Below are 19,634 nucleotides of genomic sequence, written 5' to 3'. Positions count from 1 at the left end.
GCATCGATCGTTTCGGGCGACGGTGTTTGGTTTTTGGCGATGTTGGGTTCGGGGACGGGGGACCACAACGGGCGGTACGATTGGGCGCGAGTCAATCGTTCGCGAGCGGTTCGTTCACGTGTTTCACGATGATTCATTCGCACACCGATCGTTTCACGTGGGTTTACCCGGGTTTGTATTTGGTTTTCGTTTGGTGTGATCGAATGGGAAAAGCGGAATGCAAACGGTACGAGGTGGTAAAAAAAGAGAGAAAATTAATTAGCACTGCATGTCGATTGATTGGTACAGATGTAGATAGTGGGCTGGATGGTTTAGCTTTGAAATACACTTACTAACTAATATCGAGTAAGAGAAAGAAAGGAATAATAACGACGTAATTTTCTTGACCATCGTCGAACGAAAGTAGTGATAAAACTCAACCAAAACAATCTGCAAATGTATGCCGGGATGCATCGAAACTAGAATACGAGTTAAAGCGATAGAGCGATCCAAACCACCTTGATTGCACCAACCGTGGTGCCCCATATCTGCACAACAACCGAACACGTTTGCTACTGCTTTGGCTGCTGCTGCATTGTTTCTACGTTTATGATTCTTTCGAATCTCGAAGGAACAGTGTTCCGGTGTTCTAGAAATAGGGCAGACACTCGTTTAGCAGCGTTTCAAGTGCTCTAGCTCTGTAACTACATAATGTATGGTGAGATGAAGAAGAGGATAGCAGGCAAGTACGCATGGTCCTAGGGTGTTGGCCAATCTACTGTACCCCGATCGGATGCCCGTCTTCCCACAGCTTAATGTTCGAAGAAACATCGACACGTTCGTTTAGCCCAAACGCCAGGTTTATCCGATATTTCCGATCTTCACTACTTCAGCAACAAAATCGTTCCACTATGTTATTGTATTTTTTGTTTGTATTGCACACCAAAACTCAATCTAGTACATGTGCACCCTCCCAGAAACTATTACGACCAAGTAAAGCGCTAAAACTATGCTGAAGAATAGAAAGGTATTGATTTGAAGGCACACATTTGAATAGGTAAGCAGAAGAATGCATCGGGAAGAGTATGATTGTCGCATGGACAACCTACAGCGTAGGATTGTTCATTTACTTCACGCTACAGATGGTAGTAGAGTTATCAAACATGTAGAAATTTAGAAATTTGTTCTAGTTTTACAAAATTTAAATATTCAACCATGGAAAAATTTCAGCTCAGTGGTGCCACAACAGCTAGTAGTAAGTAGTTGCAAATAAACACAAAGGCAAAAGTAAGTGAGAAAGAGTTATAAGGATGAAAAGATGGAAGAATGCAAATTAGCTTAAAGATTGAGAAGAGCAAAATACAAGCCGGATCCAAATCATAAATGTGAAACGGAACTGATGTTTAGAGTAAATGAGGCATTCGATGTAGAAAGAGACAGCAGCAAATATATTGACATTCAGTGAACTAAGCAAGTGTTTTACTCTCTTTGTTTTAAAATTACTTCGGAATTGATCTTTTTTTAATTTCTTCGTGTTTTCAAATGGCGAAACAAATCTCATGCTAGAGAACTACGTTCGATGTTCGCCATTGTCATTCCATAGAGTGAGAAAATACAACAGTTTAGCAAAGTGAGTTAACTGCGATTGGTTTTGTATTGAGTTGACGGCTATTTTTGTTTTAGTAGCACACAGTTGAAGTGTTGTTTGAGAAAATGCGTTAGCATTAGTGGAAAATCATTTTCACTGGCATTGATATTATTTTTACATACTTTTTGGTCATTTTCAGTAGGGTGTAGAAAGACAATCGTCATTTTATAAACTCCAAAACCATTGAAATGATGTTAATAATTAAGAAAAATTTATGTCAAATTGATAAAAGTGTTATAACCCACAAGTATGACAACAGATTAAAGACAGAAGAATGAATCTACACCGACGATGACTGTATACATTCAAGAGCTGTTAAGGATGGTAGTTAAAATGGTAGGAAATGTATAATCTACAACATCTAAAGACACTTTGAAAGTTCGTCGATGAAGAGGATCTAAAGTATGACTGACTGAAGATGATAATTATTACACGAAAGGAAATGTCCAGAATCTATTGCTATACACAACACATATAAACAACGATCGTTTCACGCGTGTCTACCTTTCTACTGGCAAGTGAGTAGTTAGAGCATGTTACAAGAAATGTTTTGTTCGTCACTGTGGGTATGTGTACATTTTTGTGTGTGTGATATGTGTTTGTGTCGTCTTGACTGTGAAGTGGGTCGAGATAATCAGCTTAGCTTGATTTAATTCTGTTTAATTCGAGTATTGGCGTTAAAAAAAGTGCCTTGGATACGATATCGAACAATAATGATGATACATTTCGAGTTTCGATTTAGGAAATAAACTGCAGCTGTATTTTTTCGGTTGAAATGCCAAATACGGAATACGAAAGATAATAGATACGAAAGATAATATATATTTAGTCATCAACATAATAGTATACCATAACGACAAACACATTCACAATCGAGTCATATGGTATAGAAAAAGAGGAAGAGTGAAACGTTAATCACCACCAATTGAACTGAACAGCACAGATACATGGGAAAAATCATCAAAACGTGAGAAAGTAACACAAAAAATACAGACACAGTCTATAGTAGATGAGCACAAGGTATACAGTGGTAGAAGAATGAAGTAATGCGAGTACAGAACACCAACAATACACACCTTGGATCAACCAAAACCAAATCACGAATCCTTGGGTAAAGCAAAGTTAACTTAAAGCTGCCAAGAACCGAAAGAAATCCAAACCTAAGACGGGAATATATTAACAAGGTTGAAAACAAAAAGGGACAAAACAAACAGTGTAACAGTTTGAAAGTCAATGTGACTGCTACGCAAGAACTGTTCTGCGATGAACGTACGAACGAACTAAAAGTGGATAATAACTACAGGGCAATTGTCAAAGGTAGTGAATCTGTAGTGTTAAAGGGTTGGTTAGGTTAGATAGAGTAAAAGGAAAAGTTAGCATATATCCAGCACAGTCGTGTTTTGCTTTCCAAGCAGCGAAAAATATATGAACCGAAATGCGGCTCGTCAAGCAAGATCATTCCGAGAGGAAAGCCAACGATTAGTTCACTGAATGTTCCTCACATGTTTGTGCGCTTGTGAGTGCAATGTGAACTGTGAGTTCCGGGAGAGTTATTTTTTACTCATTTTCAAAAGCTGCAGAGAAGCTGTTAGATATGTGAGAAGTAATTATAATTAACTATAATTATTAGATCAGTGTTTTATAATATAATGAAAACCCAAATGAAAGCTTACGGATAGAGCAAAACATAATTTATTAATAAAGCAACACACGATAAAGCCTGGCAAAAGTACACAGGAATGATTTAAAGTTAATCAAAATAGTGAAAATAATATCGTACAAATGCAGCAATTCGACAGTAAAATTAATTTACTACAAAAATAGTACTGTAAGAAAGTCGTAAGAAAAGCAAGTAATAAGATAGAAAGAGGGACGATTTACATGTTGCGTCATAGCCGATGCGTGAATCATTCTGTTTTTTTTTCTTTTCAGCTAGAGCTAATCGTTGACTTGGTAAGTAACAGGCCTTAAAGTAATATTTGAAAAATCATTGCATTCTGCACGAATTTTGTCGCATTATCCTTGGACCACTATTGTGCCTTTCTTTTTTAGTTTGCACCTTTCAAACCAGCCGGAGTACAGTGTACAACAGTAGAAAAAGAATGCGGACAAGTCACACTCGTTCGGAACGGTCGAGTTAGAGGATGACGGAGTAGGCATTAGTTGTTCATATATTTCTAACCATTCGTTCGTGCTAGGAACAAAAAACAAAGGGGATGAGTATCTCCGAAACACACCGAAGAGATGTACCGATTTTATAAAAATAAAACAAAACTGTGTACCGTGAAAATGACCAAAACAACCAAACCAAACAAAAGGTTCCAAACTATGGCTCATATAAAAATAAGTAAAACAATATACACAGGCCGTTTAACATTAGTTTTACTAACAAACAAGAAAGTTGTGGGAAGGAGAAGTCAATTAATCACACCGAGCATTGAGCTGCCATTAGAATAGGCCACTCGGTGGAGGTAGACGATCCACGGGGGAAAGGCAAGAAAGAGGAAACCAATTATGTAAGCCAAATCGACACGGAAAAAAACAAATATTAAAATCTCGATTCGGTGTGAAATAAAAGTGAATATCAGTACACGTAGTAAACAGTTCGAGGATTCGTTAAGACTGTGAGCAAATACAGTGGATCACAAAAATTAAACAGTGTGAAAATGTTTCTCAAGCCGTATGGAGGAGGGTTACTTTTCCTACGGTACGCCAAAAAAGGAAAACAAAAACAACACAAAATCACTGGAGTGATCGTACGTGAGTGAAGACGCAAACCAAGGTAAATCAAAGGAGACTTAACATGGCGACAAAACCAATAGTGAGCGGAAAAACGTGGGCAAAAGATTTCGGTTGCATTCACTTCTGGTCCCTGTACTGGTTGGTTCTGTTCTGGGCGGGGCGGTTTTGGGGTGGGTAATGCAAAAATTTACTTATACTTCATCAGTTATCAAAAAGGTGGGGTGTTGTTGTTGAGAAGAAAAACAAAAACTTCGGTTAGATTTCTTGCAGTCAAACGAGAAACGGGAGTGGTGGGGGATTGTACCGTGATTGTGATGGTTGGTATGCTGTTTTATATATGGGTGGGGAGTAGTTGTTTCCTTTGCTTTGTTTTTTTTTGTTTAAATAATTCATTCCAACGGTTGCATTTGGGTATTTGTTTAACGATACTGTGTGTGCAAGGGCGGTTTAACGCTTTGCTAGAGCCATATACCGCTGCACTTCTACACTTACCATAGTCACGTCATCGATTTTTGATATACTTCTTACAAAAATGTTGACGCGAACAACGGCCGGCCCGTCTGTGCACGGAGTGAGTTAATTGGCGCGTTTTTGCATGGTTTGAGTAGAGTTTGGTTTTGGCGGTTTGGATTCGATTTGTTTGTTTAGAATCAGGTCGTCAGTTTACAGTCGGTTGCAGTCGACGTTTTTGTTTTTTTTTTTTTGACGTTTTTCGGTCGTCCCGTTACCGATGCATCGATCGAGTCGCAACGAACGGAATATATCGGAAATGGCAGCCGTATTCGGTGATCCGATTTACGCAATCACGTATATTACAGGTATTTGGCGCGTAAAATATCGTGCAGGATTATTGTTTTTTTTTTGCGAGTATCATTGCGGTATGTGACAAAATTCGCGAGGCAAACAGTTGCAAACGGATGACGACGATGCCCACAATGAAAAGAGAGAAGAGATGTTGGCAGTTGAGTTGAGTAAGTAACATAACGCTTTTGGTGCTGGGTTCGAAAGGATGTTAGGCTTCGTTCTCGGTTGAGCTCTGAAACATAAGCGCACGAATTAAAACTTAAGAAGGAAAGAAGGAACGAAAAGAACGTCTTTGTTGCGCTACAAAATTCAATTTGCTGCTGTTGGCGGATTAGAAAGAATCGTCAAAACAATCGACATATTTCCATTCTCAGGAAACAGCTTGCTGATGATGAATGGACTGTGTGAAGGGCAGAGAAAAAATGATACGCTTGCTTGCACATTGAACGACTCACGGCTCACAAGTAATGGAGGCGATCGATGGCGGAATGCAACTGTCAACATTTTTGACAGCTCGACTATAATTCGTTTACAAATCTCTTAGTGTTTGGTTGTGGTCTGTTGGTATTACATTACTTAAACTTTATTTTGCTTTCGCACCGTCTGATTAGGTGATATTTGATTGTGAATGTGTTTGTGTATGGTGTTACCTACAGTGATCGTAAAGGTTTCGTATTTGGTGTATGTGTGCGGGTGTGATGAAAGGCTGTCGCCTCGTCGAAAGTTTGAACACTTTCCGGGGCTGGATAGGGAAGGACAATTATTCTTAGCAGCACACACACACACACGCACGCAGAGACGATGAGTGGAACAATGTCGCTTTCGACGCTGCACGGCTTTCGATCCTTTACGCTAGAAGTTTTCGGATGTATCGAAAGGGGTAGCATTAGTATGCATCGTTCAAGGTGGCAAGATAGTTGGTGCATATGTTGCTATTATTCTAGAACAGAACAAAACAAAAACATGGTGACGCACAGTGGAATGAATGTAAGGGCACGTCAATTACGCCATCACTAAAAAGCACAAAGCGCCGCGCGGGGCGTATTTTCGTAGACGCAATAGTTGTCCGTTCGAGACGATTGGAAGGAAATATTTCGCTACCTGCACCATGCGAACAGATGGCTGCAATGAGGGGTTCATGTTTTGGAATCAAAGACTTCATGCTAAATTCTAATCGCGTGATAAGTGACAGTGCAGGAAACTTTATGACTATTTCCTCATCCCCTTAAAAACTGGATATCAAAATTAGTTTGTTAAGATCATGTGTATCTATAACGTTTTTAACCAGTTGGAATAATGAACATATTGCAAAAGAATAATATATTTTCCTTCATGCAATCGTTTGGCAAATTTGGCACAAAAATGTATCTTTGCACCACATAGCTGAAACGCTACAGTTCCACTCTTCCATTTGCGGGCATCTGTTACCAACCACTTCAAACATATGCAATATATTAAACCTCAAGTGACCGACGTAGGTTTTTTTTATCCTAGAACAAAACAGTTGTCCTCCAACCGACGACATTTTTCGGGGAGATATTCAACGTTTATCGTGTTATTTTTATCGCTAGCTCCGGTTGTTCTTATTGCGTTCTCTTGAAGGACCACGATATAGCCCGGAGGCTCTCGTTAGGCGCCCATCGGGATTGTCTTTCAGATTTGATGGCGACCAAAATCTTCGGAAATAATTTGGCTCCGAGCGGGAAATTGTACCCGATGTTGTTTTCTTTTTGTCTTTCGCTCTATGAAAACCCATCTTGGCAGACATGGTATTGTTTCCTTTTCTCACTCTCTTGCACCCGTGGAAGATACCCCAAATTAGCTTTCCTTCCGTCGGGGGGATGGAGTAAGGATTGTCCTAAGCCAAGAGGTGTTGTAGCAATTTCAAGAATGTAATTGATACGCACCGGATGGAAGTGGCATATGAGATGGGTTTTGTTTCTTTTTATTATGTCCAGGAAGCCTGATTCGTTGTGCTTAGTTCATTTCGTATGTATTTGATTATTATTCTTGGTCTAGAAAATGTCCAAAAAACCGCATTTGAGGTAATTCTGCTTGTGAATATTCCGATCATATATTTCCTGTTCATGTTAATCGAACTGTCACCATCCAATTGAGATGGTGACCTAAATAATGGGTGCATAAATATAGCATATTGTTTCACGTGAACATTCCAAAACATTCCAATTCTAGACAACCTTATTTCTCGCACGTCCCGAAGATTGTCAAGCGCCAAACCATCGTCAGCTGAATGCACCATCACGTGTTTAAGTTTTTTGTTTCGGGGAAAACGTCCCGTACGTGCCGGTGCATAGCCGAGCGACCTTGGGAGAACATGCCTTCCACGCTACCATTTGCACTTCATCCAGGGCGAGCTCTTTCCGGCCTGGTGCCATATGGTCTCCCCGGGGATGCGTCCGAGCGGACGACAAGATGTGAAAATTTTCTCTACCGACAGCCGAAACGGCCCGGCATGTCAAGGAGGGCGCATTAGATCGAAAGGTTTTCTTTCCCCGTTTCCCCGGTGGAAGGGAACCAACGCTCGTCCTATCCATTTTCCACGTCCTAGACCGCTGGTGAAAAGCGTTCCCGTCCACAGGGTAACGACGACACGAAAATAGTCCGAATCCATTTTCGACAGCTGACGGCGATCGGCAAACTTTCCGCCGAGCGGCAAAGAATCACGACACAGGCTCCCTTGGGCGTGCCAGGGGACTTTCGAGGACATTCAGAACTCGTGCATTTGTTTGTGCATGTGTGTAGTAGGGTTCTGGGGGGAGTTTGTCTTTCGCGCAGTCTCTCCGGTCCATGGTCCGGTTCGGATTCTGGCAGAGGACAATTAACACCACGCAGTACAATCGTGGGCGTCCGGGTGGTAAAAAGGAAAGATAACAACCGTTGTCTTCTGACGGGACGCACCCGAGGGCCATATCCACCGAGAACAGTTGTTCCATTGAACATCTTAACATAGCATAAACACTCGGCCAGTGGATTTCCATTGGACGAATGACCACTCAGGCGGGATGGGGCGTTCTCGATTTGGGTGTAGCCGAAAAGTTTTTCCGCACTGTCACTTACCATAATGAGACAAAGTCTACATGCCATTAAGGCCGCCTTCTCGTAATTGCTAGCAATCGAAATGGAACGACATTGAAATATATTTAGCCTGAAACGTGTGGAAAGTTTGGCAAACGGAACTCGAACGGAAGCGGATAAACAATGGGGAAGCATATCGATAGCGCAAAACCGTTTTTATAAGTGTTTTCATTGCTTCAACACGTTATTGAAAGAGAAAAGAAAGTAGAGGGTAGAAATCTTGGTTAACTTGTTATGGATGCATCAAACTCTGAAAACGTGTCGTATGGAAAGGGCGACATGCAGAACACAGGCATTTAATAAATGCTCATCATAAACAAACCTATTTGCAACGAGCTTGAAACACCAGGTAATCGAGAATAAATGGAAGCTAGTTGGTTGACCCGCAATATATTGCTTTTGGCGCTAAAGGGTAAAAGCAAAAATTAGTTGGGATGAAAAACTAAACCATGAGAGAAGATGATGCTTTTTCTTTTCGTTTCGTATTTATCAAATCTGGTACAATAGTTTCAAAACCGTATAGTATGATATTAATTTAATTCAGAATGGATTGATTGTAGTTTTAGTTCTGCATTAATGAAAGACTGTGTATTTTCATTGAAATCGTACTTTCTTAGATTCATTTCATAGTAAATTAGTGTTAATGTTAATTTTTTTAAAAATTTTGTTTGTAAAACATTTAAATATATGAAAGTATCCTCATATAATAGACTGCAAAACAATGTGTCAAAATATCATTTACAATAAAGTGTAAGTTGTAAACTTTTCAATTGAAATTCAAGAAGGATGATCATCGGCTTCTGTTATGCCTTTAAAAATGACTTTCTGTTTCAGTTCGAAGAATGATAAAACATATCAAGAAGTTGCGATTAAATTAAAATCATGCTATGGTCATGATTTGATGACTATATTAATTTTATGCACCCCGTAGGCATGAATGTTTGCAACAGGCAAAGCTTATGAGTTAAAATATTTCTAAAAAACAGGTTTCAAAAAGACTACCATCGAAAATAGAAGAAAAGCAAAAGAACTAGTCAACAGCTCAAACCATTACGCAAGAACCAGAAACGGCGGGCAGCATGTTGGTAATTGGAAAAGTGCGTGTTTTAAAAACATTAGCATAAGCGATAAGAAAGTACGGTGGAATATAAACTGTAAACTGGAACCTGTTGGCTTCACCACCACAAATGAGATGGTTTGTGTGAATTTATGTAAGAGGGATCCTTTTTTTAAAAAAAACATTGATTATGCAAGGAAATATGCGTTAAGTATGACTGAACACCATGGTCAATGCGTGTTTTCATTTTTGAGCAAAGCCGCATGTTGTTAGTTGTAACCGTCTAATTGCGTTTTCCGTTTACCATAGCAGAACATTTCCTGGCCAATGCGGGTACCACTGCTGAGCGTAAGGAAAGAAAAAAACCCCAACCCACTCGCTACTACAAACAACGTGGCGGAAACGAGCAGCCGTTAGTAATCCAGTTGGTCGATTTTGTTTCCTTCGCTTGGAAGCGGGTGAGTTATAAAACGACAAAAATGTATTAAATTGTTAAAATGGCAGCAAAAACTTCAGATCCAGTAAAGCGGTCTGAATAGAAAAGCTTAACGACAAGGACTGCAAACTTCAAGCTGTTGCACGTTCACGCGCATAACTCGTGTGCCAAGCTGGTGCTGGACTTTTAATGAAAATTGTGTTGAAAAAGGAAAGAATGTGGTACACTAGCGTGTGGCCAGGGGGAGGGGGGAATAGGGGTAGGTTAAGGTAAAACAAATGTACGGAGTTTGGGATTTTCTTAACAACCGGTACGTATTTTTACCGGGGCTAACACAGGTGGAGCACGAAACCGGCACAACATGTGTTTGCGTGATTTGTTTATTTGCTCCTAGGATTTGCACTCGCGAACATGCTTACCCGTTGTACTAACACGGGCACCGAAAAGGACACGCTGGGGTGTTTTTTCTTTCCCTCGTTTTAATGGTGACATAACCAACATAGTTATACATGAAACGATCCCACTCGACGGATGGTAGTGTTTGACACAACGTTTACGAAAAAAATAATTGAGGATGGAAGATTTGCAAGCCGTGGTTTAAAGTGTATCTTGAATGCACCTTAAATTCAAAATTTTAAACACCATGTCAATACACAACTGGACAGTACAACCATTATACCAGACTAACGTAAAACCATTCTTCAATGTGACGGGATTATATTTGTGGCCCGTGAAAAGAATGAGACTCAAAATTAAAGAAGGAGGATGAAATTAAAATTATGACACTTGTCAGTCACAGCAAACGAATTTCCCGTGAAGAGAAAAGGAATTTAAAAAAAGGGAATGATTCCCGGAACAAAACCTCCTTGGTCAACCAGCTACCGGTTTGCCACATGTGTTGGTTATGACAACTGTCCCCCCCGTCCACCATTGAACGGACGTCGGAAGGACAGATGTTTCATTAAAACGCAAGGGATTGCGAAGAGGAGTGCTGGTGAAACGCTTTCTCTGTTGCCATTTTGTTTTGTTTTTTTTTTCACTTTGCACTGACGAGGTGGATGATGATCGTAATAAGCGGAGCATTATTTTGCGGTTCCCGACTGCTGAAAGATGTCAATTTGGCAAACCCCCGGCGTGTACCGTTCTTCCCATCCTAGGTTACCCAGCATGGGTGCCATCAGTGCACACACAACATCACACACAGATGTACCGAAATGAGCTTCACCGAAATGAAGCATCCAATTTGGAGCCCCGGTAGACCACACGGAAAGTGCGGGGCGTGCGGTCTGGGGATGTTGTTTAATATTCAAGGACTTTCGTCACGCTCGACTATGGAGCCACCGTTGGGAAAATGGGGGAGAAAAGTGGGATGAAAAATAATAACAAAAAAAAACGAATCTCCCTAGATTCCCGTGCCTCTCAATCCCGTGAGAATCCCGGAGGATTAAGGAAGCGCCATTGTCGGCTCTAACGGGTTTGTTTGCGCTCTGCATACAAGGGAGTTCCGGCGGCTCGACGCAAGGGGTCCGGGTCTGATGACCCCAGAACCGTGCGGGGAAGCGTGGCCTTATTTATTTATAGGATTCGACTGCAGCGATGGACCCGCCCGCCCAAATTGAAGCCCCGGCTTTGGCCGCACAAATTTAAGGGCACATCGGGCTGAAATGCAATGAATAAATGAAGCGCCCGGCAGGAGGCGCTTTTCAACAGGAGATTGCATCCTGCGGTTGAAGCGTCGACCCGGACCGTGCGGCTTGACTTCTGTCGGGGCCGGGGCCTTGGCTTTCCCGTCGGTACGGGCGAGCCTAATTGGAATAGCGGTGGAAAAGGCAACACCTGCAGGATTGGAGCTTTGGAGCAGCATAAAGGGGCTGAAGGCAAAAAAAAACGCAAACAAACAAAAACACAAAAAGAGCCCCACAGCTAATCCCACTGAGTGCTGCTTCGGGCGTCGATGGGTGGGTATTTTGGGTGGTGAAGATGATGAAGGCTGGTGTCATAAGCCGGCGAAGGCGTGCTTTTAATAACACGATGGCTTAAATCGATGCAGGTCCTCTGGGGAAGCGAATCTGCAACCCGCAGGTAGGAAAGAGGGGGAACGTACAGTAATCTGCAGTGCGGATACGGTGGCGTTTGTTTAGCGAATACGGATGGTTGTTGGTGTTCAGCTTTGACCATGGTGTTGCAGACATACCGCTTCGATGCTAATGTTTCTTCGAAAGCAGATGTTTAAAAGATTTTCGTTTTTCATACTTGGTTTTTCTATGCAACGTCTTAAAAATGTCCACAAGACAATACATTTTTGAAGTAGCTGTACTGAATGTTGTTTTGTTTAACAGTATAGGACATCTCATTTCTTTCCTATCTTGAAAAAGGAACTACCTATGGCAACATTCCTTCAGTTTCCTCTCTGCATTGTGAACATTTTCTTCGCTTAGACGAACAAATTTTAATCGTAATATTATCAATCAAATGTTTGAACAAACCACGCAACAAACAAAAGAAAGATCCAGTTCTACGCAAAACGCAAATAGTGCCTGCGGATGCTGCTAGCGAAAAGCCAAAACTTAACCAGCAACAGGAACAGAACTACACAAACCGAAACAAAAGAGTAGGAAATGAAATTCAACCAACCGATCGAAACAATTACGAAAACAAACCTAAGCAAACTCAGAAGCAGTCATTCCAACTAGCGGAGGTTTTCTTGGCAACGTCACGAGTTGGCGAGGGTGGTAGAAAATTGTTTCTCACCCGAGATAGCAAGTAGAGATTTTTTTCGCCCATTTTAAAGCATCTTTCATTGTGAAGATAATTATGATATTTTTATGATTATTTAATTTCTGGGAGTTTAATCTTCATTTCTTCCACTTGCCATTTCGAGATTGCCAGCGGAATTGTGACGAGAGCAAGTACGTTTTGCTCTGTATGAAGTTTAGAAGTTTGAGGCTGAGTTCGAGTTACATTCCTAACAGAAAGTAATAATTAATAAAACTAGTTTAAACACGCACTCGAAACGAGGAATGAAGGAAAAACTGGTTTGCCCAAGCATTTAACCGGTGTTAGAAGAACTGGCAAGGTTCGAGACAAAAATCAAGAAAATCGTAGTGAAAAACGGGAAAAGCTAAAATTTTGGTTTGAAATTCGTATGTTAACCTTGGGGAGAAAAGACCCAACACGAGCGCCTAAGGTCTGCAGAGTTTTCTCCGAATGCGGGTTGCAGAAAATAGGGTTGCAAGAACTGTTAGCAAACTAGTTTTATTTCAGATATACTCAGAAACAAAATGAAAGATAACAAAACGCCGGGCGCAGCGTGTGAGGTAGCGGTGAGATCGGGGGAAGCCAATTGGTCGAATCTTCATCGCATCCCAATGGGGCGAAGATAAGCAGACGAATCCATAGAAACATGGTCAATTTTTGATTCGGTAGCGAATTCGCTCCACCCAACAAATGGCGCTGGTAGTTCTAGTAGGTGATCTCACTCACTGACACACACACACACACACACACGGTCCGTACGGTTGCACACAGTCGTAATGCAATAGTACGCTGGAACTACGCGCAAGCGAAAAAGGACTTGTACAATGAAGGGCGCTAAAGAAAAGCTACCGAACGCCAAAGTGAACGTGAAAGGAGAAAACAAACTGAATGATACCGAAAAACGAAAATGGTCGCAGGAGCAAAATCCCAAATCAACTCTACGGCTACAGTAACTGTTGGTTTTGTTTAATTTTTCTGCAGCAGTCTTGGTGGCGGAGTAGTAGCATTGGCGAAACACTAGCGATTGTGAAAGCTAAGGTTGCGTTGGGTGGTGATGGCGGTGGAGTATGTGTGTGTTTGTGGATCTATTCGGTTGATTGTTTTGTTTTTTTTTTAATTCTATTCTGACTTGGCGAGATGTATAAGAAATCATGTGTATTTTTTTTGTGTGTGAGACTGACAGAAGACAAACTGTAACTTACCATCTTAATATCACTGATGGTCATAATGCTTCGAACGAACAGATTGATACGAACAACCGCCGGACCATCTGATGTGTAATAGGGGTTTGTGATTCGATATTTTTTACACGATTTTGTGTGGTATTGAATGAGTGATAGCATTGTGAAGGATGGTTATGTGTGTGTGTGTGTATGTGGGGAGGTTTTTTGTTTTCAATGAATTGTTCGTTTTCCGTAATTTTCGATTATTGTTTTTTTTTTTCGTTCGTTTGTTTGTTTGTTTGTTTGTTTGTTCGGTTGTCCCGTTGTTATCGGTATCGAGCGTGATTCGATGAATTCGTTAGCGGTTGCGAACGAACAGGTGCGATATTGCATTGAATGTAACACACGAATTTGCAATGCGCCGGCGGAATGTGTTTGTGTTCGTTTGTTTTTTTTTTTTTTGTGTTGTACCACACCGTAAGAGAATCAAAAAAAAAGAAAGTTGAAAAAGAGAAACAGTCAATAGTCTAGACACGGCTGAAATTGGAAAATCATGGTTGTTCAAGGCGAGATTAATAGGCAACCGCCGGCGTCGACGACGATCCACCCCACCGATGTTCGTATCCGCGATCGTACGATCGAGTTTTGAAGCCTCCACACTAGCGAGCAGGCAGTTATCGATCTTGAGTTTATCGGTACATCGGGCACGGGCAACGATGACCTGCAAGCCACAAAATGGCATCTTTGGAAGCTGCAGTAAATGATAACCGCATCCGGTTTGAAAGTAGCGCTCGACCAAAGCTGCTTTTGCATTATTTTCTTTCGTACACCAGTCTGCCCCGTTTTTCCATCTCTCGGTGAAATGGGTGTAATTTTTTAAAAATGTTTCTCTGAAAAAGGTGGAGTTTTTGAAAAGCAGTACATTTGAAAACATATGATTATATTTGTTAAAGGGAGTGAAAGAAAAATGTAAAAGATCCTAGCAAGCGGGCGGCTACATCGACACCGCGAAGCGATTGTGCTCGTGTGTGCTGAAAGTTTGGCAGCTTAGTGTGTAGTTTGCGTGTCAACGATGGAAATGTGTTCAAAATTTAGGTGTAAGCGGGTGTCCGGTTTGGCTGCTTTACCGCTCGACATCCGTGGTCAGATGTGACGTTTGGATTGCGCGATTTGTCCTAAAAGTGAGTCCAATTGGGCGCGACAAAGCGTGTCTTTTAAGTGTCGCTGCACTCGCAAGTTGACACTGTGGCGTAAAGGCGTTCCGATTGATCTACTTCTAGCAGCAGAGTGTTGCAGAAAGAACTATTTACAGAAGACAAATACTGCGTACGGCAGTGTTTGGTGTGTTACGTTCGGGAATGCGCATCCACTCCGAACGAGAAACTAATTGGAAAGCTTATTTACAACGAAAGCAAGCGCTCGAGAAACTGTACAATCGAAGACGTGGTGTGTTTCGAAGGCTGTAAATGTGAACCGTCAGCCTCGGTCAGCTTATTTCGCCGCCAAGTTTATCTTCATCGCTGTCTATGTACATTCTTGAATGGCAGCATCCATCGGCAATCCTCAACGGGATTTTACTGTTTGTGAGCTTTTGCCTTTGCTAGTGTATCTTCGTGTGCCTGTGTTTGCATGAAGTCAGTTTCATGTTAAACATTGCCTTCGTTTTTTGTTTTTGTCGTTATTTTAAAACGTGCCTTCCAGTTCGTGCCTTCGTCTCGGGAGACGAGAAGTGAACTGAACCGCGCTCATGGATACTTTATGTCGTTCAGACACTAAAATTTACCAGCACAGGTGGAATGGGGGGTTGAGTGAGCCCCCGTCTACCATGAGGATCCCACCAAGGATGTGGAGAACGGTTTGCTCGTGTTTTACGATAGTCTCCATAGTAAAACTATCCAATTGGACAGCAAAAACCCGGCACGAGGTTGAGAAAAGAAAGTTTTACGAGCTGCCCAGCCAGGCTCCTCCGGTGGTGGTGGTAGGGCACACACACACACACACACACTCACTCACTCGTATATTGCGGACGATTTGTATTTCTTGTCTTGATGGGAGCGATTTAAGGCAAATGTTCGTCTGAGAGTGCAATAATATCATCCTTTATGGTGCGGACGAACGTTTCGGCGTTCGGTTGCGAGCATTTCCAGCTGGCACGAACCGTTTAAAGATTAATGCCCGGCCATCCATGTCGATTACGGGTGCGCGGGTCATGGGGCAAATGGTTGCCGGGGTGGGGGGAGCTTGGGAAAATTCATTACTACAGGACAAGCGAGCGTGAGAAAGGTGTTCTTTTTGGTTGGACAACAGTGTGCTAGCAGTTCACCCCTCCAAATTCTCCAAATTTTAGTCAAAAATTTGCTGAACAAATTTTGAAACCGAGTAGAAAGTTTTTCCCTTTCCACCTCGAAGACCCTGAACCATTTCGTTCAGTAGAGCAGTGTTCTACTTTTGACCAAGAAAAAAAACACAAGCTTATGTCCACTTGCGTCCACAAAGAAACCGGTTTGTGTAAGTTGGAAAGAAGGGGGAAAAAGCGTTGCCAAAGGCAAACAAAGTGTCCAACGCGCACCGGCCACCACGGGCGGGTCAGACAATTTGCCTAACTCACTAATTCAGAAGCAAAGTTTTACTTTTCGCTAACTGCCAAAAACTGGGCACTCTGTAAGAAACTCTTTGCCCCGTTTGTGCGGTTCACGGCTAAACCCTAATGGGACCCCGCCAGTCCCTTCGCTGGCACGAACATCGCAACAATCAACCCAATCTCTTTTTTCCCGTTGCTGGTTCTGCTCGTCGAACAATTTGTGTTGCGAGTTTAGGGGAGGAAAAAAAAAGTGGAATGAATACTTGGAAAAATCAACCAAGAAGAAAAAAACAAAGCGAGCATGATACCGTGAAAACAAATCAACCACATCATCGCCCTGAAGGCGACGGCGAAGCACACCGAAGCGACCCAAATTCGATGGCTGGTTCTTTTGCATCCGTTTTCCCTTCCGAGGCGTCCGAGAAATTCTTTCAGTAACTCCTACCAAGGGTGCGAGGGGGCGCTGGCAGTGGCATCCCCTCAGAATCGAGTCAAAGATGAGCTTAAGGTCATTGATGGCCTCGGTCGAAAAAGTGGAGTTCGTCGGATGACAAACTGGTAGCCCGAAAGTAAGCGACAGAGCGAACGGTTCGATGATAGATGGGGAAAAGTTTTACAACCCCACTCCTCCAACCTCGCCGCTACATACCCCCTTTTCAACAACAAGGTGGAACTTCTACGGGGAGGCGATGAAAGTTTTCAGTGGAAAATGTCAAACCGTTCTCGAGTGGGGATCGATTTGTCGCAGAGAAATTCAAATTCATGATTTACATGGCCTATTGCGATCCCGAAGCGGGCAGTATCGGATCAGCGAGCACAAAAGTCGCCCGCGCGGAAAGCGCAAAGGGGAAGGAAAACAAAATGTCTCGATTACCTGGAGATACACTAACACAAGCAAACTCGGAAGGACGGGAAAGCGTTTTGAGAGAATTTGGGCCCATTTTGGACGCACCTGGCTCAAAAGTAACCGTTCGGTCAATCCCTGAGCTCGCGGAGAGGACTTTCCATACCGTCGGAAAGTCTTCAACCATCGTCTAGATTCCGTTGAGCCTCGGTCGGAGCGTTTCTTTCCACTTGGCTGGGGGGCTGTTTTTTGTGCATGTGTGCCTAATTTGGCAATTTGTATGATTGAAGGATGGGCGAGGCTTTCCGGAGGCTTACGAAAACTGGTACCTTTCCGTGGCGGTGGCGGCCTAGTTCAATATTCCTTTGGGCCCGGAAAAAAAGGGTAGATCGAACGATATGAGCCGTAAGATTTTCCTCCATTACCTGCTTGGAAGCGAAAGCTGCTTTGGACGTTTTAAAATTTCCCAGCACGAATCATCGACATGGCGGGCGTTCAAAACCCGTCTTGTTGTATGCTTTTTACTTTCCACCCCGAACCTCGAACGGAAGCAAAAGGGAGGCAAAGGAAAAGCACCTTTTAGTCGCTATTTTGAAGCTCAAGCGAGCAATTTGTCCCGTTGAGCGTTGGGAATGTGTCGGTGTATTTGGTGCTGCACCCTTTCGACGGGATTTTCCGGCCAACCTTTGAGGCAAATTTTGTCCTGCCATTCCTCTCGAGAGGGTATTTGTGTGTGTGTGTTTGTTGTTGTGGTAGGGGGATTGTTTTCCTCCCGTGGCTTTCCATTGCCAGTTGCTTCATTTTGGCATCTCATTTGCATGCGATTAAAATGCGCATCACTAAACTGCCAGCGAAAAAGGGGGGAAATGGAAAGAAACGAAAGGTCAGGGTGAATCTGGCCTTACAAAAGAAAAAAACAAAACCATTGAAAACTTTCCCAAATTGACTGCGCACGGTGTGTTTTTTTGTTGTTGTTTTTGGTCTATTTTATTTTAATGAGGTTTCGTTCCACGATCCAGCCAAAGGTTGCCGGCAGGTTTCGGTCGCCTCGGTTTCAAATGTGGTGATTTCGCATTTTGATAAAGAAACTTTGTGTCATCCGAGCTGGGGTTGGGTAAAAAGTACCGAAAGACGCGCTTCGGTATTTCGATTCTTCCGTTTTTGTTGCGAATTATTCCACGCAGCAAATCAGAGTTTTCCTTTTTTCGTCTCCCATTTCCTTTCTCTCTCGAGGTTTTACATAAACCTACAAATCGCTGCCATTGCTTAGGAACCTTCATCAGATGCCCAAAACCTTTAAGACGAACATCCTTCGACGAGTAGCCGTTTGGACCGACATAGGGTTTTCAGTCATCAACGAGCTAAAACTCCTATTTTGGTTTATTCAATCACTTGACGATCGTGCTGAAGATCACCAGTTGAATCGACTCCATTGGTTTGATAGATAATGATTAAAGACAAAACAACATTTCACCAATATCTGTAAAATGTATCCCCTTGAAATGTTGGTATCATGGTAGAAATATTTTTAAATTCGTGCTAAGGAAAATAATAAACAATAGCAACCACGTCCATTGTGGTTGGATATTAGTGGAAGATCACCTGTTTGAATACAAAGTGGAATAATCTTGAAAAAATAAATTAGAAAAATTACTAGCTTTGCAGTGAAAATAAGGGAACGTATAAAGATACTGGCAGCATATAACTTTCAACACTACGAACGGAGAATTTTGTTTGGATGCCTGTGTTTCGAATACTGGTACAAAAGAATGCGCCTACCGTAAAAGCTACCGGGTGAAGAAAAGCCCCGAAAATTAGCCAAAAACTAAAAGGGTTTTTGGGTAAAGACAACGGAAAACACGACCGAAAAAACGAACCGATACCGAACGAAAGAGTGTATAATCAAGCCAGAACGGAAGAGTAAAAGTACGCGGTACCGAACACTAAGCTTGCCTTACCGGTTCCGTTGATGCCGGACGGTCGGATGCGGGCGTCGTACTTGCCGGCGCCGAGGATCTGGTCGAGGATTTTCTTCTCCTTCTCGCGGAAGTTCACTTTCGGATTGTTGGCGCTATCGTGGTAGGGGTGAGGAAAACCAGAACAAAGGGAAAAAAAAGGTAACGGGTGCGACCGGATGAGCAATGGTTCGTGCGAACGGAACTCGCGAAATGCTTTCGGCCGCAAGTTGGCTCGTCTGTCAACGCCAGCTTTACGACTCGTGGCCGGCTCGTCATTGTGCGTTAATTGACAGCCGGCGCACAATGGAGTGCGACCGCTTGCGGCCGGAAGCACATCTTGAGCACATCGTTTGCTTTAATCGGCGCAATGATCGTGTGCGCCCGGGAAGAAGGGAATTTAATCGGCCCACCGAGCGATACTTACAGTGACGCACTGCACAGGCAAGCGAAATAAAATATGGCACAAAAGAAATGGCCCGAGGCCATTCTGAAAACGTTGAGTTTGATCCTGCGAACGAGAAAGAGAGAGAGAAAGAGGAAGATAAAGCGAAAGGTAAAAAGGGGTTTTG

At 42.5% G+C, this 19,634-nt stretch overlaps 1 protein-coding gene across 12 annotated transcripts in view; it reads right to left on the bottom strand.

Moving 5' to 3' along the window:
* Nucleotides 1-19,551, bottom strand: part of LOC131261196 (glutamate-gated chloride channel) — a 39,812-nt gene extending 20,261 nt beyond the window's left edge. For 6 of the 12 annotated variants that reach the window (XM_058263156.1, XM_058263154.1, XM_058263152.1 and 3 more), the window contains exons 1-3: nucleotides 19,490-19,551; nucleotides 19,066-19,178; nucleotides 4,862-4,929 (exon numbers count right to left, since the gene is read on the bottom strand). In XM_058263156.1, the coding sequence (XP_058119139.1) occupies nucleotides 4,862-4,929; nucleotides 19,066-19,178; nucleotides 19,490-19,551 (243 nt within the window). Of the gene's footprint in view, nucleotides 1-4,861; nucleotides 4,930-13,721; nucleotides 13,790-19,065; nucleotides 19,179-19,489 lie in introns of all 12 variants that reach the window. The other 6 variants (XM_058263158.1, XM_058263159.1, XM_058263162.1 and 3 more) reach the window with 2 other exon arrangements.
* Nucleotides 19,552-19,634: the final 83 nt, after the last annotated feature.

Source organism: Anopheles coustani, chromosome 3, assembly GCF_943734705.1.
Source record: "Anopheles coustani chromosome 3, idAnoCousDA_361_x.2, whole genome shotgun sequence".
Lineage (NCBI taxonomy): Eukaryota > Metazoa > Arthropoda > Insecta > Diptera > Culicidae > Anopheles > Anopheles coustani.
This window is presented reverse-complemented; position numbering and strand designations above follow the sequence as displayed.